General features: G+C 40.0%; 1 protein-coding gene across 4 annotated transcripts in view; it reads left to right on the top strand.

The window, feature by feature from the left end:
• stk11 (serine/threonine kinase 11) overlaps positions 1-25,315 on the top strand; it is a 120,532-nt gene that overhangs the window by 25,363 nt on the left and 69,854 nt on the right. For all 4 annotated transcript variants that reach the window (XM_048560047.2, XM_048560048.2, XM_048560045.2 and 1 more), the window contains exons 2-4: positions 14,149-14,232; positions 15,558-15,647; positions 17,900-18,032. In XM_048560047.2, coding sequence (XP_048416004.1) covers positions 14,149-14,232; positions 15,558-15,647; positions 17,900-18,032 — 307 coding nt within the window. The remainder of the gene's footprint in view (positions 1-14,148; positions 14,233-15,557; positions 15,648-17,899; positions 18,033-25,315) is intronic.

The following is a 25,315-nucleotide window of genomic DNA, read 5'->3' as shown; positions in this document are numbered from 1 at the left end:
TGCTCTTTAAAAGCTTCCCAGTCCTCTGGCTTCCCCCTCATCTTTGCTATGTTATACTTCTTCTCTTTTATCTTTATAGAGTCCTCAACTTCCCTCGTCAGCCACGGCCACCCCTGCCTCCCCTTAGGATCTTTCTTCCTCTTTGGAATGAGCTGATCCTGCACCTCCTGCATTATATCCAGAAATACGTGCCATTCATGTTCCATTGCCATCCCTGCTAGGGTATTGCACCATTGAACTTTGGCCAGCTCCTCCCTCATAGCTCCATAGTTCCCTTTATTCAACTGCAATACTGACACTTCTGATTATCCCTTCTTCCTCTCAAACTACAGGTTAAAACTTATCATATTATGGCCACTACCTCCTAATGGCTCCTTTACTTTGAGGTCCCTGTTCAAATCTGGTTAATTGCACAACACCAGATCCAGAATTGCCTCCTCCCTGGTAGGCTCCAGTATAAGCTGTTCTAAGAATCCATCTCAGAGGCACTCCACAAACTCCCTTTCTTGGGGCCCAGTACCATCCTGTCTCCCAGTCTACCCGCATGTTGAAATCTCCCATAACAACTGTAATGATACCTTTGCGATAGGCCACTTTCAACTCTTGATTCAACTTGCACCCTACATCCTGACTACTATTTGGGGACCTGTAGATAACTCCCATTAGGGTTTTTCCACCCTTTAGAATTTCTCAGCTCTATCCATACTGACTCTACATCTCCTGATTCTATGTCCCCCCCTCGCAAGGGACTGAATATGATTCCTCACCAACAGGGCCACCCCACCCCCTCTGCCCTCCAGTCTGTCCTTTTGATAGCACGTATAGCCTTGAATATTCATTTCCCAGGCCCTGTCCACTTGAAGCCATGTCTCAGTTATCCCCACAACATCATACTTGCCAACTTCCAACTGACCTAGGCTTTTTGGCTCAAAGGTGGCAATACTGCCATGTTACCACAAAAGCACACCACAAAAACAGCAGAGATCATGTCAAACCACCAATCTTTTGGCTAACAGTCGAATACACTGCCCATTCTTACCACGGAGAGACAACACATGTGAAGTTACATGACGAGGACTTTCTAATAAATTGGAATGCAGCATTTTGAAACCAAAATTTTACTACGTGTTTGAACAACATTTTGGAGCAGTCTATTTAGTCAGTTGTTTTCCACAGGAAGCAAAACATGCCTGAAGTGGCCTTGGTGGGGACTGATTTTAGTAAGTTTGTTGTCAGTACTGAACAGAGAAGGGAGTCAGTTATACGTTTTCCTTTATTGTTTTATGACTTCTCTTAAAATTGTTTCTGCAAAACTTGATCATGGATGAATTTTATGGCAGTTTTCAAACTGCAGTTACAGGGTTAACAGAAGACTGTTGGCTGGTGGGGAATGTTTACATACTTATTACATCCCTGTCCACCTTGCTGCCAAATTTCTGTAACTTTCTAATTGTTTTCTTATTGCAAATAAGCTTTAAACATTTTCTGGAATAATACTGCTGTTGTCTTTGATAACTGATCCTATCTTTTGAGATTAGGTCAGAAGTCACGGAGGATGTTGCTGTGGGAGAAAGTTCTCTCGCGTCTTAAACACTAGCTGGTGTAACTTTCTCACTTTGTTTGGCTTTATTTACTTACAATAAGTTTACTGTAAATGGGCGTGAGCATCATACATTAGCTAAAATAGTACTGTTTCTATTTTACATCTTTTGCATCTAGATTAGTACTTGTGCCTTACTATGTGCTCAGTAATTTTAAAATAAATGAGATGTTTCCTCTTTTCATGGTAACATTATTTTGCTCCATCTGCTCAACTCTAACTTAAATATATTTATTGCACAGTTCATTTTTAAAACAACTTTTCAAGCTCTGGATCATGATTTGGTTTTTTCAAACAGTTGTCGCTTTCGCAAATAAAGGAAATTAAAGAAGTTTTTAACATTTAATCTAAGTAAGGCACAGTCAAAAATTATAGCTCAATATTATTAAGCCATGCAAATTGTTGAATTTTTTTTGTTACTGGGATTAATGCCTCTGCTAACTTGTCAGGTTGCCATTGCACACATAGTTGAACTGAGCAGATTGTATTGTGCCCATTTTTGCTTCCTGCCTCTTGACTTGTTTATGCAGGCGCCGTGTATTCCAGTGGGATCTGACATATGCCAGTAAGTGAATTGTTATTTTAGATGATGAGTAAAAGGAGGTTATTAAGACTATTTTATGGGTTTGTTATCGTGATTTATTGCACACTGGAATTATATTTGTTAATTTTTTAATGTAATTACTATTAACATTTATTTTTTAAACTATTATTGTCTTGTTTAAAGCATAAAGTTGAAAAGCTTTATTGACTTTTGCAGACTATGACTTCTCCCTACTGGTACAAATAGGACCCATGGTTTTATAGTCTTCGCATACTAGTCATGAAATAACCTTGAACAATGGACTGTTGTAGAACCGTGCATTGATGCCTGGCTGTATTTAAATAAAATGTAATTCCATTTTGTTCTATGAATTGGACATGGAATTGTTGACGAGCTTCAGTAACTCGGTTTTACTTTCTAAGTATCATTGCTTTCATGATGTAAGAGGCATTTCTCTTGCTTGCATTCATCAGGACAAGAATAAATGCTTCAGCAACATGTTTCTCTTTTCAGAAATACATCATTATTCAGCTTCTGCAACATTTTGTTTGCCAAAATGGTACATGACATTTCGTTTGTAAAATGTTTGTAAAATACAATTGGAAATGAAGTGCAGATGTTTGCTCAGGACATTCGGTTGACTGAAAAGCCTGTTCTGTAAGATTTCAGATAGGTTTTAAAGAAACAAGATGGACATTACTTGTCCCACAAATTGTGTTTCGTGCAGGGGTGGGGATGAGTATAGTATGGGGAGGGTGAAAAGCTCACCACCGGCTCGCTCAACCCACAGTTTAGAAGATAAGCAGGTGCCAAAATTAGCAAGAGATAACAAGGTGTAGAGCTGGATGAATACAATAGGCCAAGCAGCATCAGAGGAGCAGGAAGGCTTATGTTTCGGGCCTAGACCCTTCAGAAATTTTCCTCCCACAGTCCAAAGATGTGCAGGGTAGGTGGATTAGCTATGCTAAATTGCCCATAGTGTTCGGGATATGTAGGTTAGCTGGGTTCTAGGGAAGTGGGTCTGAGTGGGATGCTCTGACCGTTGGTCTGGACTTGATGGGATGATGGGCCCGTTTTTCTACACTGTTGGGATTTTGTGATCTATGATCTTGAAATGGAGGGTCTTTCTTAATTTATGAATGGTTAAGTTCACCATGAATGACCAAAAACATGAAACAAAAATTCTCAATTACAGTTTTATTCTAAACACTTTTCAGCTTTATCATTTGGTTCTGCTTATCGATTATACCTGTTTTGTTATTATACTTAATTATCACAGAGCTCCAGGCTTCTAAAATGCAGTAGTTTATAAGTTTCTTGCAGTCTTCTGCATTATGCCTAGCTTCTGTTCTGTTCAATCTCAAGGTCAAAGGATGTGTGACCAAATGTTGACTTCACTGGCTTTCAATAACATACCAAAACCACTTTAAGAAGCCGTTTCTGCATGAGTAAAAGGTTTTCCTACTGAAGATCACAAGCATTACTTACTTAATCCAGTCAGATAAAGAGATTCATTTTTTATACTCCTCCGATTCACACGTACAGATTCAATTTTCTTAACTTGGCTCCAAATAGAAAACAGAAAGAAAACATTTGTTTGATTATTTAGCTCCTTTCTAAATCTTAGAATCCACTATTCCACCAGTGTAATAAATGAAAAGTTCTGCTGGCCAAAATCATTTTCAAAAGGAACATGCCCAATGAAGAAGTGATCTATTCTTAAATATTTTTTAAAAATGGGGCACCACTTCAAATGAGTGTTTTTGTGGTGAACATTGACAACAGAATACAGGCAAGATATTATGTTTTATAAAATATACGTTGAATATAAATTCTGGAAATAAGAGTTAAACTTTAATCGCACATCTTCACAGAATTGCTAGCCTCTCACGTTCGAGCCTCTTTACAATTGTGCTCATCTAAATCTTTGCTGCTGATATCCTGGTGCACACCAAATTCTATTCGGTGATGTCTCTTGTTCTTGCTGATCAGTGTTGTCTTATGGTTAAATAATGTCTCAAATTTTAAAATTTGTGTCCTTTATTTTCAAATCTCAATGTTGCCTTGTCTCTTTCTATCTCTGTGATCTTTTCTCACTCCAATATGTCTCCTTTCCTCCAATTCCGGCCTTTTGAGCTTCTCCAATTTTAATCTTTGTATCGTTGGTGAAGGTGTCTTTATCTGCTGAGTTTCTTAGTTCTGGAATTCCTTCTAGCTCTGTGTCTTGCTTTGCTCATTTAAGTTGCTCCTTAATAAGTACTACTTAGTCCAAGCTTTTGGTCATCGTCGCTAATATGATGCTGAATCGGATAAGGAAATGTTTTGTTTTGTAATGCCCCTGCGAAGTGCCTTGGGGGAGTTGAATGTTAAAGGTGCTATTTAATTTGTTATATTCCATTTGTATATTTAATACTTGAAATCTTCAATCTATGATGGTATACTCTCCCTGCTGTCACTTAGTTGCTTTCTCCATTTTTATTACCTACATGCTGCCATTCAGTCACATTATTGTTATGGTTATGTCTGGAGGTGTATGATATACCTTTAATGGACATACCTATGATGTCATCACTGTATCTTGGTATGCTTACCCAATGGTGAAAGGTTTCAGACTCCATCTTACTGTGTCCTTTTACAGCCTGACACCCTGAGGAAAGCATGTTACAGTACATTTAAATTGCTTGAGACACGCAAGTAGCTGTTTTTAGTGCAATATGTGCATATTAGGAACTGTAATAAAACTTCATTGAATTATTCAATACTACATGACTTGGGTCTTAATTGCTACTGGAGCAAACATAAAAGTATCAAATCATGATAGTTGAGGATCATCAGCATTCACCTCACTGTCCCAGCACTATGGTAGCATCAGAAACTGCTTGCATTGGAATCCTCATGGAAGTTTAGATAGCTTTGGATGTAAACTGTTCAGACATCTCCAATTTAATTACCAGGAGGCTTCTACTTGAAATTCAAGACCTATCAAGCCAGAAGCACTTTATCTCTTCTACAAATGTAGATCGACATTTTGTCTGCTGCCCAACATAAAAGCTCAGGTACAACACTTAATAGATTTCTTGTCAGCTTAAAAGGAAAATCGGCAGCCAAAAGGCTTCCTGTAAACTTAAAACTAACATTGATAGTCATCCAATGCTGTTTGTTAAACAACTGAGCCCTCTTGTTCCAAAAAATGTTTTAAGTACTCAAGTGATTTTTTTTAAACCATTTTGTGATAATAATACACAAGGACTGTCAATATTCAACTTCCATCTAACTTTAATCTTGAGACCTTCATAGACTAAAATGAATTTTACAAAGTTCAAGTACTGACCAGTGATGGCTACTGTGATCACTTGACCAGGTTGAAGTAAGCTTATGAAACATAAACAAAGTTCAGTTACAGTTAATATTTTCAGAAAAGGCAATGACACTCCAATCTCTATCTCCTTGTTAATTCACATATTTCTAGATATTGCAGTTGGGATGAAAGTTGGCTGCATATCATCAAGCTTGGTGCTGCTTGGTGGGGAGAACAGAGAACGACAATGGAACAGGACTCTGGAATAAAATAAACCAAAGAACTGTGGATGCTGGAAATCTGAAACAGAAACAGTAATTGCTGGAGAAACTCAGCAGATCCGGCAGCATCTGTGGAGAGAAAGCAGAGTTGCATATTTCAAATCTAAATGAGTGTAGTCTTACAAAGATTTAATGTATGTGTTAAGTGCTGAAATTCCAAGTTTAGAGACTTTATTGCTACTTTAATGATATCCGCTGATCAAAAATTCATAGGTTTTGCATCCTATGTATGAACATTGATTTTGAGTGTGATCGGAGATAATGGGAACTGCAGATGCTGGAGAATCGAAGATAATAAAGTGTGAAGCTGGATGAACACAGCAGGCCAAGCAGCATCTCGGGAGCACAAAAGCTGATGTTTTGGGCCTAGACCCTTCATCAGAGAGGGGGATGGGGAGAGGGTTCTGGAATAAATAGGGAGAGAGGGGGAGGTGGACCAAAGATGGAGAGAAAAGAAGATAGGTGGGGAGGGGATAGGTCAGTCCAGGGAAGAAGGACAAGTCAAGGAGGCGGGACGAGGTTGGTAGGTGGGAATTGGAGGTGTGGCTTGAGGTGGGAGGTGGGGATAGGTGAGAGGAAGAACAGGTTAGCGAGGCGGGGAAGAGCTGGGCTTGTTTGGCGATGCAGTGGGGGGGAAGGGACGAACTGGGCTGGTTGTGGGATGCAGTGGGGGAGGGGGAGATTTTGAAGCTTGTGAAGTCGACATTGATACCATTGGGCTGCAGGGTTCCAAAGCGGAATATGAGTTGCTGTTCCCCAGTCACTATACACCTGCATTCCTCATGCATTTGGCCTTAAGGCCCTCCGCTTCTTCCTGTCCTGCAGGCCCGACCAGTCCCCCTCCACCGACACCCTCATCCGCCTAGCTGAACCCGTCCTCACCCTCAACAACTTCTCTTTCTATTCCTCCCACTTCCTACAGACAAAGGGGGTGGCCGTGGGTACCGGCATGGGCCCAAGCTATGCCTGCCTCTTTGTAGGTTACGTGGAACAGTCCCTCTTCCGCACCTACACTGGCCCCAAACCCCACCTCTTCCTCCGTTACATTGATGACTGTATCGGCGCCGCCTCTTGCCCCCAAGAGGAGCTCGAACAGTTCATCCACTTCACCAACACCTTCCACCCCAACCTCAAGTTCACCTGGGATAATGGGAACCGCAGATGCTGGAGAATCCAAGATAACAATGTGTGGAGCTGGATAAACACAGCAGGCCAAGCAGCATCTCAGGAGCACAAAAGCTGACGTTTCGGGCTAGACCCTTCATCAGAGAGGGGGATGGAAAGAGGGAATTGGAGTAAATAGGGAGAGAGGGGGAGGCAGACCGAAGATGGAGATAAAAGAAGATAGGTAGAGTGGAGACTAGAGGTGAGGAGGTAGGAAGGGGATAGGTCAGTCCAGGGAAAACTGACAGGTCAAGGAGGCGGGATGAGGTGGTAGGTAGGAAATGGAGGTGCGGCTTGAGGTGGGAGGAAGGGATGAGTGAGAGGAAAAACAGGTTAGGGAAGTGGAGACACCTGCACATCTGCCAATGTGGTATATTGTATCCATTGTACCCGGTGTCGCCTCCTCTACATTGGGGAAACCAAGTGGAGGCTTGGTGACCACTTTGCAGAACACCTCCGCTCGGTTCGCAACAAACAACTGCACCTCCCAATCGCGAACCATTTTAACTCCCCCTCGCATTCCTCAGATGACATGTCCATCATGGGCCTCCTGCATTGCCACAATGATGCCACCTGAAGGTTGCAGGAACAGCAACTCATATTCCGCTCGGGAACCCTGCAGCCCAATGGTATCAATGTGGACTTCATAAGCTTCAAAATCTCCCCTTCCCCCACTGCATCACAAAACCAGCCCAGCTCGAGCCCCCCCCCCCCCACCAACTGCATCCCAAAACCAGCCCATCCTGTCTCCGCTTCCCTAACCTGTTCTTTCTCTCACCCATCCCTTTTCTTCGACCTCAAGCCGCACATCCATTTCCTACCTCCCACCTGATCCCGCCTCCTTGACCTGTCCGTCTTCCCTGGACTGACCTATTCCCTCCCTACCTCCCCACCTGTACTCTCCTCTCCACCTATCTTCTTTTCTCTCCATCTTCAGTCTGCCTCCCCCTCTCTCCCTATTTATTCCAGAACCCTCTCCCCATCCCCCCCCCCTCTCTGATGAAGGGTCTAGGCACGAAATGTCAGCTTTTGTACTCCTGAGATGCTGCGTGTCCTGCCGTGTTCATCCAGCTCCACACTTTGTTATCTCAAGTTCACCTGGGCCATCTCCAACACCTCCCTCACCTTCCTGGACCTCTCTGTCTCCATCTCAGGCAACCAGCTAGAAACTGATGTGCACTTCAAGCCCACCGACTCCCACAGCTTCCTAGAATACACCTCCTTCCACCGCATCCCAAAACCAGCCCAGTTTGTCCCCTCCCCCCACTGCACCACACAACCAGCCCAGCTCTTCCCCTCCACCCAGTGCATCCCAAAACCAGTCCAACCTGTCTCTGCCTCCCTAACCTGTTCTTCCTCTCACCCATCCCTTCCTCCCACCCCAAGCCGCACCTTCATCTCCTACCTACAAACCTCACCCCGCCTCCTTGACCTGTCCGTCCTCCCCGTATTGACCTATACCCTCCCCACCTCCCCACCTATACTGTCCTCTCCACTTACCTTCTGCTCTGTCCATCTTTGGTCCGCTTCCCCCTCTCTCCCTATTTATTTCAGAACCCTCTCCTCAACCTCCTCTCTGAAGGGTCTGGGCCGGAAACATCTGCTTTTGTGCTCCTGAGATGCTGCTTGGCCTGCTCTGTTCATCCAGCTTCGCACTTTGTTATTTTGTGAATGTGGCTTACTTTTAAGAAAAGTCAGTTCATCGTGTGTTTTTGTGACTGTATTCGACTAAGCTGAAGTAGTTTGACAAGGTCCCACACTTTAGGCTACTTGATAAGGTATGGTGTTGGACCTAATATATTAGTTGATAAAGGATAGGTGAATAAATAGAGTTGACATGGGGATAAGGTGTGTTTTTCAGGATGACAACCTGTAACAAGTGGTTGTACTATAAGGCTCCATGCAGGGGCCACAGTTCTTTACAGTATATATGCTGGAAATGAATGTTGTGCAGCCGAGGTTGTAGATGACACAAAAATAGGTGGGAAGACAAATATTGAGGATGACAGAGAATCTACAAAGGGAAATGGACAGGTTGAACAAGTACGCAAAAACTTGGCAGATGGAATATAATGTAGAAAAATGTGAGGTTTTGTCATTTGGCAGGAAGAATAGAGGAACTTAATATTATTTAAATGGAGAAAAACTGTAGAAAGCTACAGGATGTAGATATTTGAGATTCCTTGCCCATGAATCTCAAAAAGCCAGCATCCATGTTCAGTATGTAATAGGGAAGACAAATGGAATGTTGGCCTTTGTTTCAAAGAGAATATATAGTGTGAAAGTAGGAATGGTTTTCTAAAACTATACAAGGCACAAGTGATAAAGCAGCTGGAATGCTGTGAACATTTTTGGGCCCCTTATCTAAAGATATACTGGCATGAGAAGAAGTCCAGAGAATGTTTGCTAGGCTAATACCAGGTATGGAGGGGCAGTCTTACGAGGAGAGATTTAGTAGGTTGAGCCTGTACCTGTTGGAATTTAAAGGAATGAGAGTTGACTTTACTGAAATCTGCAAGATTCTTGGTGGACTTGACAGGGAACATACAGAAAGGTTGTTTCCCTCTTGCATGAGAGTTCAAGACCTGAGAGCATGATCTCAGAATAGGGGATCACACATTTATGACGGGGATGAGGAGGAATTTCTTCTGGGGCTAGCAAATCTGAATTCTTTACTACAGAGGGCTATCAAAGCTGGGTCAATAAACATATTCAAGCCTGAGATAGACAAATTTTAATTAGTAAGGGAACCCAGGATTATGCTGAAAAGGCAGGAAAATTGGAATGATCACATCAGCCAAAATCTCATTGAATTGTGGAGCTGACTCATTGGGTTCAATGGTCTACTTCAGCTCCAATGTCTTATGTTCTAATCTCATTATTAAGCCACAAAATGCTTTTAAACTGTGGTCAAAAGTCCATAGTAATTTGTAGATCTCAGCTGGGCTGAAGTTGGGTTTGCGTATGGGTTGGCTAATGGAGAGAACGAAGGAAATTTTCAGAAAGATTTAACTTTAAATTCTCTTCTGTATCTCTCAGTTAATCATCTGTTTTGGGCAAGAAAAGTAATTGAGTTCTTGGAATTGATAATGAGGATGCTTAAGGAAGGTGTTGAATAATACTTGTTTGACTTCCTGAAGTCTGCATATGGTCTACCAAGAATCCATGATTATTATTTGACTCCTGTATGGGCGCTGGTGTTTTATAATAATTGCCTGTTCATAACTGTGCATGAATTACTTATGGTGACGGAAATTATAAACTGAAATTGCATTTAGGTATTTATCCCTTACTTCTACATATTGTTGCGAAGTTGATAGAGCACTTGTGAATTAGAAGGCAGGACTTAGAATTTGTTTGTAAAAGGGATGGGGGAAGAGTGCATAGTCTTTTTAAGAAGTGATGGGCTTTTCAAAGCTTGGAGATTTAAAAAAGAAGTCTGTAAGCAGCTGCGGATGGACAGACAGTGCTGAAATTGAAATGTGTATCAATGGGCTGTGTTGTTAGCAACCTAGGCTTGTTTTGATCTTAAGGCAACCAACTTGAATATCAGCCAATTATAAGAAAATTGGCAGGTTATCGAGGATATATACGAAGAGGGTTTTTGAAAATCAGTGTAAGAGCGAACTGCTATCAGAAGAGTAAAACTCTGGCTTTCAGAGAAATCTTTAAGCTCATTGATTAAGCACCATCTAAAAGGTATCATGGCACTCATAGCTGATATTCCTGGCACAAGGATTCAACAAAGAAAGAATTCCTGACCGAAAAATAGTGGACAGGCATGGAACATTCCAGAAGACGTATCCTGACTGTAGTTTTGAGAGCATAGGTTTTAATTTAATTTTTCTTATTACTTTGATTTATATAAGTGGGATTTGTATTTATTGGAACAACATGCCATTAGAATTTTGATCAGTTTGGGAATAGTTAGTTGTTAAAGGGGAATTGTTTAGTTTATGAGCAGATCTGTTAATTTGCTCACTATTTAGGGTTCAATAAATAACTTGTTACTCCTGGCTTATAAAGTGAGTATCAGGGATTTATTTCCTTGAGCCTCCTTTATTACACATTGGGAGGTGAAAGACAGAACCATTTTTTTCCCCGTTTTCTTTCGCAGATTCTGAGGTGAGGCAAGCTTCTCTGGGTGTTAATTTTCAGAGGAGTTCAACCTCATTGCCCTAACAATCTATATGTGTGTATACATCATAATTATCAATTGTTTCTAGTGTTGCTTCTGTAGTAAAGTTCAGTTGTTTTATTAACTCTTGTCATAAGACAACCTTTTACTGCTCTCTTGTGGTCCATAAAGGGAACTGTCAGTATTTTCATTTGCAGATTCACTTCTATATACTTTTCAAGTGTGTGGTTTGAATATGATTTTCACAATATTGCAGAAAGAAAAAAATTATAATATTTTGGGAGCAAATGTTGAAAAGAAGGCTGTAAACCATCTGTTTTCTGCTTAAATCCTCATTAATAATGTAATTAATAATATGATACAGTTCCACAGCTTCAGTAATGTGCAGCAAACTTAAAATTCCAAATATTTATAGTACTATTTGGAAAGGAAAAAAGACGTCATAATTTTAATTTACAATATTTTGTTAGTCCGATTGTTTGCTCCAGGAAGTGTATGTATTTAAACCCAAATATTGGAACTTGGAGCTTAAGTGGATTTGTCATATTTCAATTGAGAATCTACCTAACTGTAGATATGAATAGAAAAAGTAGTTGGTGAGCCACTATTTGTAGTTTGCTACCAAGTCCTACAAGTTTGCAAATTTACAGTTCAGTGCTCTGTGCTATACTTTTGTGCAACAAGTAATTGTGTATTTCAGACACTTTAATTTACTATTTTATAGGGCATAAACTGGAATGCTTTTAGAGGTAAGTGTAATTGAATCAAGTTGATTTCAATAGTGACGCAGTCACCTGTGTCAAACAAAAACAGAAGTTGCTGCAAAAGCTCAGCAGGTCTGGCAGCAACTGTGACGAAAAAATCAGAGTTAACGATTTGGGTCCCCTGACCCTTCTTCAGAACTGATGGTAGCTGGGAAAGTGTCAGTTTATATGGTATTATATTCCTGTGTCAGAAGGTCAGGGATTCTGGTAATATCATAGTGTGGAGTACAAGTTTGAAGCTGAAAGTTCAACATGGAGAGAACACTGCGTTTTTAAATATGACACCTTTCAGATTTCATTATCTGTAAAACATCTTCTGGTCTTGTCTAGTGCTATTCCTTCAACTAGCAGCAACAAAGCAGATTAACTAATAGTTGGATCTCTCTTGCTGTTGGTGTAAAGTTTTTTTTTGTTTGAACAAAATTAGTGACACATTTGACCTCTTCACAAGAGCTACAGACCGGAAGAGAGATGGTGAGATGACTTTTTTTTCTCCTTACTTCTGACCTGTCAGCTGCCTGTAACTGGATGTATTTTAGAGGGAGTGTTTTGAATATTATGACTTCCTGTGATAGCAGAAAGCCTGGTTCATGCTTATGTTTAACTCTAAAGAAAAAGGCAATGCTTATTGGTGCATAGGTCCAAAAAGTAATGAAATGAAACACCCTCACCCCCTCACACACGTGCTCATGTGCGTACGTACGCACACCATTTTAAATGAAATTTAAAATTTTTTGTCCATTAAAATGAATGCATTGCATGTCTGGATGGTTTGCTCTCAACATTGTTTGGATAAATGGAAGTTGGAGGCCCCTGGATGTCCATATGAGCCTGTGGCTGAATTTCTGCTTCTGTACATCTTTGCAGGCAAAAAAAAACCTGGTTCCTCTTGTGCTGCTTCAGATACCTGGTTATTGGTAGGGCTTTGTTCTGACTGGAGGAATAGTTGGTTTCTCTTGGTCTGTTATTTTCCAGAGTGCCTGTTTTCCCAGCAATTCTTCGGGTAATGGGAAAAGTTATTTGTAGTTAGTTTTGCCACATGATCAATGCTTTTAGCGTCTAGCCGGAATGATTTAATGTTGGAAGCCATTACTTTACAATGGAGAATGTATGGTTGCCATTCACTCCTATTTTTATGATTTGACAGGTTTCTCAGTTGCTCTTTTGCTGTTTAAATTTTGAGTTCAGAACCAATAAATTTTGGAGTCTGAGTTTTGAGTACCATAGAATCACAGAAGTGTTGTGGCACAGAAGGAGGCCATTCGACCTATCACGCCAGCATCATCTTGTTAAATGAGCATCATTACCTAGTGTCAATCTCTTGCTTTTGCTTCATATCCTCGCACATTACTTCTGTCCAAATAACCATCTAATGCCTCCTCACATCTCTCAGCAGACAAGCTATTAATTCAAGTTTTTGCTTAATTGATTACCAACTTTGCCTAGCTCGGGATTCTAGCCTGTATCTGCAGAGCACTGGCCTGAAGCTCTGAATTACTACCTAATGACATTGTCATGATGCAACTATCTCCCCCATGATTAATAGAAAACAGATTCCAGAGATTAGTTTTTGCCTTCATACAACCATTCAAGGGCCACCTCGCCCATGATCAATCAATTACAAACTTTTTGGAGACTTGAGATCGTGTATTCAAAAGTTGTAGTCACTGACCCTCAGCAACCATCTTAGCAACCCTTTGATGTAAATTTGTAAAAGAGATGGCAGTTTCAGAAACTGCTGTAGTGAATACAGTCTGTGCTTCATGTTATGAATATGATCCAATTTCACCAGCATGACACAGTGAGCGCACAGCTAGAAAGCGTGAGATTCTGTGGAAGTACTTTTTTTTTCCTCTTGTATTGAAAATGTTGTATAATGGTGACAATAAGAACCTCTTTATTTGGTGGGGGGGAAAAACGCTAACTTTTATTTGTGATCAGAGATAATGGGAACTGCAGATGCTGGAGAATCCAAGATAACCAAGTGTGAAGCTGGATGAACACAGCAGGCCAAGCAGCATCTTAGGAGCACAAAAGCTGATGTTTCGGGCCTAGACCCTTCATCCTCACAAAAGCTGATGTTTCGGGCCTAGGCCCTTCATCCTCACAAAAGCTGATGTTTCGGGCCTAGGCCCTTCATCCTTCGTCAGCTTTTGTGCTCCTAAGATGCTGCTTGGCCTGCTGTGTTCATCCAGCTTCACACTTTACTAACTTTTATTTGTTGTGTTCTTACAAATTTCTTGCCATTTTCTAATTTATTTTGACTGGTTTTGTCTTATGATATTGATATCATCACACTGAAATAGGAAGACCATACTCAAGTCCTTTGTCGTTTCAACTTTCTATCTTTTGTTTTCAGGGAAATCCAGTTGCTCAGGAGACTACGACACAAAAATGTAATCCAGTTGGTAGATGTGCTATATAATGAAGAAAAGCAAAAAATATATCCTTTTTTTGTGACTTGTGAAATATTCCATACTAAATTCTGCAAGAGAGAGTTGCATTATCAGTAGTTTTTTTTGAAGCTCTTTTAGGTATGTGAATAGGGAAAATTGGATTAGCTATCTTTATTTTGGAATTTTGCAAGTAATAAGCATGGCCTGTCCATTGTGTAGCTAGTTGTAGCTTGTGCCTCCTCTGGGTTAAGGTACAACGATTTTAAACTAGCAGCATATATGTCCTGCGTAATTCTCTAATTAATATGTTCACTAGTAATTCAGTTTTTGCTTTATTTATTTATTCTGCAGTAATTGTTGAAGTTTAACTTAGTTGTAAATTGGGAAACTGAAAAACAATAGTTGGTATAAACCCACACTGCTCAGTTGAAAAAAATCTTGAAAAACAAAACTCAAGAAATCCATCATGGATAACTTATAGTCGAATGTAATTTTGTTCTTGAATAAAATGGTACTTGTTCAGGTTATAACAAATATATTTTCCCAATGGAGCCAGAGTCAATTGTTTCATTTAAAAGGGGAATTGAATAATTATCTGAGTATGAAAAGAATTGCTGGGCAATGGGGCACAGATATTGCACTGGAACTAGCGTGAGTTCTTTTTACTGAGAGTTTGAATGGATACTACATGCTGAATAGGTTCTTTCTGTGCAGTAAACGTTCTGTGATTCTGTGAATGACTCTTTCAAAATAACTAATTATCTGATTTAATATTATTGCCAAATCAGCTCCATGAATAATATCTGCGTCACTTGGAGATAGTAAGAACTGCTGAAGGGGAGGGTCTTAATGCGGACTTTACCAGTTTCAAAATCTCCCAATCCCCGGCCTCATCCCATCTCTCTCATCCCCACGTCCTTGACATGACACACCCTGTCCGGTCCTCCCACTCCACCGACCAATCCCCACCACTGCCAACATGCACTCATCTATCACCTTCCCAGTCCCACCCATCCTCTATTCATTTTTGAAGAAGGGTCCCAACCTGAAACATCAACTTTCCTGTTCCTTTGATGCTGGCTGGCCTACTCTGCTTCTCCAGCTCCACACTGTGTTATCTCTTACTCCAGACACTGTCGTGAGAAGAAAATGTATTGTCACCTATAGAGAGATGTCTTGGCACGCACCTGAACAAATTAGCCAGCTCTGATCTTAATAGTGATTGACTATTTACTACTCTAAATACTAAATACTTGGCTCCAGATGGCAGTTTAATGCAATACCTATGTGTTTATATTTGCTCAAATACTATTGTGTTCAAGAGGGTATTTGGTAATAAATTGACATATAGCATTTCCTTGACAATACTAACGTATATGGTAATGGAGTATTGTGTGTGTGGAATGCAAGAAATGTTGGACAGCGTCACAGACAAGAAATTCCCAGTATTTCAAGCTCACGGGTAAGTAACTTACTTTCATTACCGTATGGTAGGTAAGGCTTTTCTATGTTTAACTAAATCAGTTTTACATACACTGTGTCTCAGGCTCAACCATTTTAACTTTTTTCATTTCCACATCCCATGAATTACTTGCTTTGTGTCCCAGAAAACATTGGCTTCCGGAAAAACCTGAATTCTAATATTAAGATGGGAATTGTGGTGATATTGATGGGTGTGGTTGGTGGGGAGATAAGGTCAATGGTGCCCTAAGAAGGGCTTTTTCAGTCCCTTTAAATGCCTTGCTGTGATTAGGTAGAAAGGAGTCGAATGTCTCCCTGTATTGACCTCGCCTTGTTAGAACATTAGTTTTTTTATGTTAAAAAGGATATATGTTCATTCAGTGAGGACTTAATTGTTTACATTTGTGATCATATAAATGCCAGAAGAGAGGTTTTCATGTCTTTGTGACAGTGTGTAAACACTTCTTGATTTAAAACATAACTGTTAAAATGTAACCTATCCCATAATTTTAATATATTGTTGTCCTAACTGCATACTGTTTCCTCTTTACCCCTGTTTTATAACCTTTTTCAGTTGGGGTTTTCTGATGCTAAAAGGGCAGCGGGCTTCTTGAATGTTTGTGTTTGATTGATAATGTAATGTAGAGCATTCAAAAGAGCAGCATAACATCTGAGATAATGGGAACTGCAGATGCTGGAGATTCCAAGATAATAAAATGTGAGGCTGGATGAACACAGCAGCCTCTCTGATGAAGGGTCTAGGCCCGAAACGTCAGCTTTTGTGCTCCTGAGATGCTGCTTGGCCTGCTGTGTTCATCCAGCCTCACATTTTATTAGCATAACATCTGAATTTGTTTGCTATTGTCACTGTATTCTTCAACCTGTAGCAAGGTATCTACCTTCAATTTTGCTTCCGTCAATGAAGAATAAAGTCGAATTGGGGATTGAGCCTGGCTTGGCATATGACCATGTATAGAATTAAAAATTTATATCTGTTAACCCTTAAAGCATTTGAGTCCAGTCTGCTATTACTCTCACCCTTTGACCTTTGCTGATGCTGGGAGGAAACCAAATTCTCTTCAGCATTATATGGATATAAAGTAAAATGGAAAAACTATTTGAAGATCATAAAATATAGGAGCAGAACTAAGCTGTTTAGTCCATTGAGTCTTCTCCACCATTCAGTCATAGCTGTTTATCAACCTTATTCCCTGCCTTCTTTACCTAACTCTTGATCCCCTACTGATCAGCTACTATCTTAAACGCTGTCAATACCTTGGCCTCCGCTGTCCTTTGTAATGAGTTCCAGAAATTAACCACTCTGGCTGAAGAAATTCCTCCTTACCGTAGTTCTAAAGGGATCGGTCCTTCTGAGGCTGTGCCCTCAGGTCCTAGTCTCTTGGAGTGGAAACGTCTTCCCTACTCTATCCAGGCCTCTCGGTATTCTGTAAGTTTCAGTGAGATTCCCCCATCATACCTCTAAACTACATCAAGCACAGACCCAGACTCTTCAACTGTTCCTCATATGGCAAAACTTAAATCTCCAGGATTATTCTTGCAAGCCTCCCATGGACCCTGTCCAATGCTAGCACGTCCTTAAACGGCCCAGATCTGTTCAAAAAATTTCAAACCAGTCCTTATGAAGCTTCACCAGTACATCCCTGCTGTTGTATTCTAGCCCTCTCACAATGAATGTTAACATTATGTCTGCCCTCCTAACTGCCAACTGAACCTGCATGTTAATGTACAGAATCCTGAATCAGGACTCCTTTTGAGCTTCAAATTTTTGAAGCATTTCCCGGTTTAGAAAATAGTCTGTGCACATGTTCTTCTGACCAAGATGCATAACCTCTCACTTCCCCAGATTGTATTCCATCTGTCTGATAAATATTAGAGAATGTAATAGTTGCTGGTTCAATTTTTAAGTTTAGGTTTCATTTTTAAGGAATTTTCCTTATGTCAGTGTGATGGTGTAGCAAATTAAGGGCTTGAACAGTAGTCAGTGCTGAGATTGAAACCGAAGAGGGTAATTTATTGGGCACATATATCAGTGAACGTAATGATATGCATGCACTTTTCTATTATGAGTAAAAGAATTCATTTCAGTACAGTTTTATATTTGTAACTTGATGTATCCTTCATATTTTAATGCTGTGAAAGTTGGACTATATTTCTTAATATTTTGCCTTGATTCAATTAGATTTGTCTTACTCAATATGTTTTTGTATGTTTCTTTCCCAATAATTTGGGCAGGTACTTCTGCCAATTGATTGACGGCCTAGAATATTTACACAGTCAAGGAATAGTCCATAAAGATATTAAACCAGGCAACCTACTCCTAACAACGGATGGCACTTTGAAAATCTCGGACCTAGGAGTAGCTGAAGTATGTATCCTGGTTTTTCATCTGCCATATAAGATGAATATTTTTCTTTTAACATTGTCTATCGTAATATCTGTCATTACTATCGTGTTTTTCCAAAGAATACATTTCGTGTTTTGTTTCTTAATTAATGCATAAGTCTAATCTAGAATCTTCAGTGTTTTGCTGGTTCTCGAAAAGCAATGGAGAGAATTTTTATTTTTAGCGTAATTTTGTACGAAGAAAGGAAAGTTGGAAAATATTTTTCTGATTGGAATGGATGGATGACCTTGATTTCTTCAAAAGGTGGGGAAGGTTTAAAGGGTTTGCCAAGAAGTATGCAGTCACATACTGACGGTACTTGGCAGTAAACCATGTATAAGGAAAGGTTGAGTTAAAACCTGGTCCTTTATCAGATCAGTCCCCAATGGTGAGAGTTGAATACCTTGGAATTTGATTGATCCTTCAGTATGATTCAACACTGGAAGTGCAAACCACTTCTCGTCCATGTATAATAACTTTGGTCTTACCATCAAGTAAAAAAAGACCGAAATGTTTCAGCCACAGCCATAAATACAGTTTGTGAAACTAACTACGACAGTGAGTGATCTAATGCTTGAAGCAATTGACAGATTTCCCTACTGCAGCACCACTCTGTTCCATGTTGTTCATATTGGTGTCAAAATCACCTCAAGAGTAGCAAATGGTGATATGAGCATTATCCTTAACAAGCTGCAAAAAAATGTCTGTGAGTGAAGAGGAATCAGTTTCAACAAAAATAAAGATATACAAACTAGTTATACTACTCACTTTCTTGTATGCTTGTGAGATGTGGCCACTTTATTCGAGGCATGCAAATGAGCTACATGACTTTCACACGATCTGCTTTTGGAGGCTGCTCAAAATCAGATATCAAGACAAGATTCCTAATGCTGGTGTTTTTTCCAAGACTGTTATGCTTAGGATCTACAATCTGCTGTAGAAAGTTCAGATGGGATTAAGAGGACATGTTGCCAGAATGTTTGATGAGCATTTGCAAAAAACATCTTCTCTGGTGAGCTAATTGAAACAAAGCATCCAGAGGCCAGAGAAAGTGCTTTAAGAACAAGCTGAAGCTTCACCGAAAAGTTCCAATGTCACTTCTGAGACATGGGAAACCCTCATACAGGATCACTTTTACAGGCACAGTCTCTTCAGCAAAGGTGTCATATCAGTGGACAGTGTAATGATGAGCTGTTAGTGTGCCGTTTAGGGATTCACAAACTTTATTTGTGAGACCTAAGTCATTTAGAATAATAGGTTTAATTTAGAGAACTAGTCTACAGATTTACTGGTCTTGATTATTCCAAAACCTTTTCCAAGATCTTTCAAATCACAAAATTCAATACATTTATTAAAAAACATACAAAATAAATAATAATTGATAAAAGTGGTCATTTTTCAGTTGAAATGCTTTGAGCTGTCGCTTCACGACACTGGTTGTTTGGACACACATCACTTGCTGTTTCTTCTTGACTGAAGTTCTGCTCCTTCAATTTTCCTTTCTTGTGCATGAAATCACCACTTATTGGCCACTTTTTCCCTTTGCATAATCAGATCTCCTGAACTTTTGGCTTTCTAATACATGAACAGCACATTGTCAGTCCCAGATTGCTCAAACTGTGTAATGCCCAATTTCTAAATGTTTTTAGGAATAATAGTCATCTTAGAGACTCCACTTCCTACTGTACAGCGTTATTCTTTGACATATCAGTCACTTTTGTTAGATCACACCTTTTGTAATTGTTTATCTGTATTACTCTGCCAACTTTTTTACATGCTTACAACTTGGCACCAATGAAGTCACTTATGTGTGTGCTGAGGATTATGTCATGTCAAGTTCCAGTAATGTAATACAGCTCCAAATATCTCCACTGATACATCTGAATGTTTTGAAAAATGTCAAGGTTTATCAGTTTATCAGTGTGTAACTTCACCATGATAGTGGTGTCTATGTTAATAATAATAGAAGGTCAAGCTTCTCAGGCTTGACAATCTGTGCAAAGTATACATTAAAAAAATCAGTGAATGTAAACAATCAATGTATTATAATTAATGCTCTTGATTACATAGAAAATAAAAGTGGGGCGTGGTGATGTAATGGAGATCTCACTTGGCCCATAATCCAGAGACCCAGCAGAATGCTGAGGGTTTGCACTTCACCATGGCAGATGGTAACAGTTGAATTCAATAAAATTCTGGAATTAGAAGATGGCCTAATGGCAGCTACTACTGTCAACTATTGTAAAAACATATCTAGTTCACCAGTGCCCTTTCAGGAAGGAAATCTGCTGTCCTTACCAGTTCTGCCCTCCATATGGCTACAGACCCATTGCAGCTTGGTTGACTCTTAACTGCCTCTGAAATGGCATTCCAAGTCACTTGAGAACAATTGGGAATGAGCAACAGATGCTTGCATAGATAGCAACATCCACATCCCGTGAATGAATTATGAAACATTCCATTTATTTTAATAAGTCAAAACAACCACAAGATGCAACACAGAATGTAATTCCAAAGTAGTATATGCGTGTATATGCACAGGTCTATTACATACATAACTTACAGAACTCAACCACTTTAAACTTGGTTGTGTTCTTGCGTAAGAGCATTTTACATCAAAATATTTTCATATTTATTAGCACAAGTTTAGATAGAACCAGAAAAACATAAAATATTCACCTCTGAGAGGGACCTTGACTTTTGTGAGGGTCGCATGAAGTAGGCAGAAATACATGAACAGTTTGATATTAGGGAGGAGGATGTGCTAGAAATGTTGAAAAACTTGAGGATAGATAAGTCCCCTGGGCCAGATGGGATATACCAAAAGTTGTTGTGGGAAACGAGGGAAGAGATTGCCCCTTTGGCAATGATCTTTGTGTCCTCACTGTCCACTGGAGTAGTACCAGAAGACTGGAGGGTAACAAATGTCATTCCCTTGTTCGAGAAAGGGAATCGGGATAATCCTGGAAATTACAGACCGGTTAGTCTGTCTTCTCTGGTGGGCAAGTTATTGGAGAGGATTCTGAGAGATAATATTTCTGATTAGTTGGAAAGGCATAGTTTGATTAGAAATAGTCAGCGTGGCTTTGTGAAGGGCTGGTCATGCCTCACAAGCCTTATTGAATTTTTTGAGGGTGTGACAAAACATATTGATGAAGGTAACGCAGTGGATGTGGTTTATATGGATTTTAGCAGGACATTTGATAAGATTCCACATGGTAGGCTCATCCAGAAAGTAAAGAGGCACGGGATTCAGGGAAATTTGACTGTCTGCGTACAAAACTGGCTGCCCAGTAGAAGACAGAGCGTGGTTGTAGATGGAAAGTATTCAGCCTAGAGCTCGATGAGTAGTGGTGTTCCGTAGGAATCTGTCCTGGGACCTCTGCTGTTTGTCATCCAAGTCATTTATAAGGATCACAGAGTGGAAGAGTGTGTTAGCAGGTTTGCCAATGACATGAAGGTTGGAGTTGTGGACAGCATGGAGGGCTGTTGTAGGTTGCAGTAGGACATTGACAGGGTGCAGAGTTGGGCAAAGAAGTGGCAGATGGAATTCAACCCAGAAAAGTGTGAAGTAATTCATTTTGAAAGGTCAAATTTGAATGCAGAATACAGGGTTAATGGCAGGTTTTGCAGCAGTGTGAAGCAACAGAGGGTTCTTAGGATCCATGTCCATAGATCCCTCAAAGTTGCTACCCACGTTGATAGGGTTGTAAAGAAGGCCTATGGTGTGTTGGCTTTCATTGGCAGGGGAATTGAGTTTAAGAGCCATGAGGTTATGCTACAGCTGTATAAAATGCTGGTTAGACCACACTTGGAATATTGTGTTCAATTCTGGTCACCTCAATACAGGAAAAATGTGGAAGCTTTAGAGAAGGTGCAGAGGGGATTTACGAGGATGCTACCTGGACTGGAGGGCAGGTCTTATAACGAATGGGTGAGGTAATTAGAGATTTTTTTCACTGGAGTGGAAAAGGATGAGAGGAGAGTTGATAGACGTGTACAAGATGATGAGAGGCATGGATAGAGTGGATAGTCAGACTTTTTTCCAGAGTGAAAATTACGAGGGGGCATAATTTTAAGGTGATTGGAGGAAGGTATAGCGGAGATGTCAGAGGTAGGTTCTTCACATAGAGAGTGGTGGGAGTGTGAAATGCGCTACTGGCAGTGGTAGTAGAGTCAGATACTTTGGAGACTTTTAAGAGCATCTTGGATAGATGCATGGAGGGTATGCAGGGTAGATTGATAACGAGTTTTGAGAAGATTTGTAGCTCAGGTTGAGGTTCTGGATGTGAGTTTGCTCGCTGAGCTGGAAGGTTAGTTTTCAGATGTTTCGTCACCATTCTAGGTAACATCATCAGTGAGCCTCCGACGAAGCGCTGGTGTTATGTCCCGCTTTCTATTTATCTGGTTAGGCTCACTGATGATGTTACCTAGAATGGTGACGAAACATCTGAAAACTAACCTTCCAGCTCAGCGAGCAAACTCACATCCAGAAGGGTAGTTTGATCTTAGTAAGATAATAGGTCAGCACAACATCATGGGCCGATGGGCCTGTACCATTTTATAAATCATAAATCAGTGACGACTTTTGACTTGGGCTATATGGCTATTCTTCCTTTGAAATGTTTTTACAGCTATCCACAGTTAAACAAAATAATATTTTATTTCCTCACGTGTTTAATCAATTATCGAAAAACAAATCAATTCTATCATTCCAGTCTTGAGCCTGAAAAATGCTTGAGTATTTGATTTCCCTCAGAACCTACTAACACTATATTAGTTCATGTTATGTACCTGAATAGATTTGCATGCTCCAAACTTTTAAATAGAACCATGGGTCATTTCCTTCCAGAAGTTCTTTTAAATGTTCATTTGAACTGTTCAAAATTTCCAAGTTCTATTGTCTTTTCTTCAACTCCTTCCTTCTTTATTTCCATCTGGTAGATATTCCCTGTTTTTCTAACCAGTTCATTATTCAATACAAACTGCTTTAACTTTGTTCTTTTCTTCTCAACTGTTGGTTTAAATTTTGTCCAAATCATGAAATCAGTTTCTGTAGGAAATATGCATCAATGTTTTAATGAACTAAAAATCATGACATTGTCAAGTAGCTAAATATAGTTACAGCCCATTTAACAATCATGCATTTTCATTTTAGTCACTCCATATATTTCTGACTGTCACTTGTCCAATCATAACTGCCCACTCAAATTGGAATCCCAGAATCACATAGCTGTTCGTGGATATTCCTTGATCTTTGATTAGGGTTAATTAATTCAAGTATATCTCTCTTTCTTTCTCTATCTCTCTTTCTCTGTTTGGAGCTGAAATAACTACACAGAAGTCACTCTTTACGTACTTGTGCATGGTACACAGGCTGTGGCCAGCTAGCTTGAAGTTAGTCCCGTAAAAGAGATTCTAAATCCCTTGTTGAGATTGGTTGGCCAGGGCTTCCTGATTGGCACAGGTTAACAGCCCCAATCACAGACATTGTAGTCAACAAAGTCTACCTGGGTCCAATCACTACATGGGGAAAATTATTTGCTTACCTTCCATATGATCAGTACGTCAGTTGCAGTTTAGCTCTCTTACTGTTGACCATGAAACCATTAGTTATCGTAAAAACTATCTGGTTCACTAATATCCTTTGGTGAAGAAAAATCTGCCATCTTCATTTGGTTTGGAGTGTATTTCACCTCCACTTCATATTAATGCGGTTAACTCTCATTTACCTTCTGAGATTTTTAGGATTCTAGGATGCTGGCCCTGATGGCTTGCATCCTTGAATCCTAAAAGAGGCTAGATAAACTTGAGATAACAGTGTGGAGCCGGATGAACACAACAGGCCAAGCAGCATCTTAGGAGCACACAAGCTGATGTTTCGGGCCTAGATCCTTCATCAGAAATCCCGTAGATAAACTTGAGTTGTTTCCTCTGAAGTGGCAGAGGCTGACGGAAGACGTGATAGAAGTCTGTAGAACTGTAGATAGGGTTGACAGTCAGAATCTTTTTCCCTGATTTGAAATGCCTAAAACTAGAAGGCATGTTTTAAGGTGAGGAAGGAATGTTCAAAGAAGTTGTGAGGGGATAGTTTTATTTAAAGAGTGGTAGGAGTCTGGAACATGCTGCCGGAGTGATGGTGGAGGCAGATACAATAAGGGCATTCAGGGGACTTTTAGATAAGCATTTGAATATGCAAGAAATGGAGGGATATGGACCAAGTGCAGGCAGAAGAGTTTAGTTTAATTTGGCATCACGTTTGGCGCAGTATTCTGAGCTGTAGGGCCTGTTCCTGTGCTGAACTGTTCTATGTTCTATGTCTTATGTTTCCTAGCAAGGCATTCATTTGTATTAACAGCTGCGAAGTCTGATAACAAGAATGAACCGGTATACACCACTTGATACCAGTTAAGGAACTTCCTAATAGCACTGTTGGTGCCCTTATGCCATATGGATTGCAGGAATGAAAGGCAGCAATTCACCATCACCTTCTCAAAGGCAGTTAGGAATGAGCATTAAATGCTGGCCCAGTCAGTGACATCTATATCCTGAAAGTGCATTCCCAAAAGGTCAATGAAGAGAACAGGACCCCTTCCCCACCAATGATTTACATATGAAGGGTCAAACAAAACCTTTCTCTATTCTGCTTGTTTGCTGAGAGCTTCCCATTTTCCATACTCTGATCCTTAGTTCATTTTAATACTTGCCATATCCTATCCCATTCTGACTAATCACGCCTGCTCTGTCTGTCTGAAGTGTTGGCTTCCACTTCCTCGTTTAGTCCAATTTTAAAGTTGACATCCTTGATATTTAAATCCTTTCACCTTAATATATCTTTAATCTCTACCAGCATTTCAGTTATCTCTCTCCCCACCAGAACTGTCTGTCCCTTTGACTGCAGCTTCTTGTTATTATTTTCAGACAATCTCTTCAGATGTGTAATGATGCACCCCCCCTGGACAAGTGGGACTTGAGCACTAACATTTGCCCTTTTTGCACAGCTGATGGCAGCTGAGCCATCTGTTTGTCATTTAGTATTTAGCTTCCTCTCTCTGTAACTCCATGTCAATCTTTTCCTTAACAAATCTTCTTAAAACGTACTTCTTTGCCTCCTTGTATCTCCTCCTTTAGCTTGGTGTCCATTTTTGACTGATAATTGGGTATTTTAGTCATGTTTTCAATTATAATGCTTCATAAAATGTACTAGGAAAAGGGTCACAATTTGAATATTTGATTGTGGATCTTCACGAGTTCTCTTCCTTTGG

The sequence above is a fragment of the Stegostoma tigrinum genome, chromosome 30 (genome assembly GCF_030684315.1).
Source record: "Stegostoma tigrinum isolate sSteTig4 chromosome 30, sSteTig4.hap1, whole genome shotgun sequence".
In the NCBI taxonomy this organism is placed as follows: Eukaryota; Metazoa; Chordata; class Chondrichthyes; order Orectolobiformes; family Stegostomatidae; genus Stegostoma; species Stegostoma tigrinum.
This window is presented reverse-complemented; position numbering and strand designations above follow the sequence as displayed.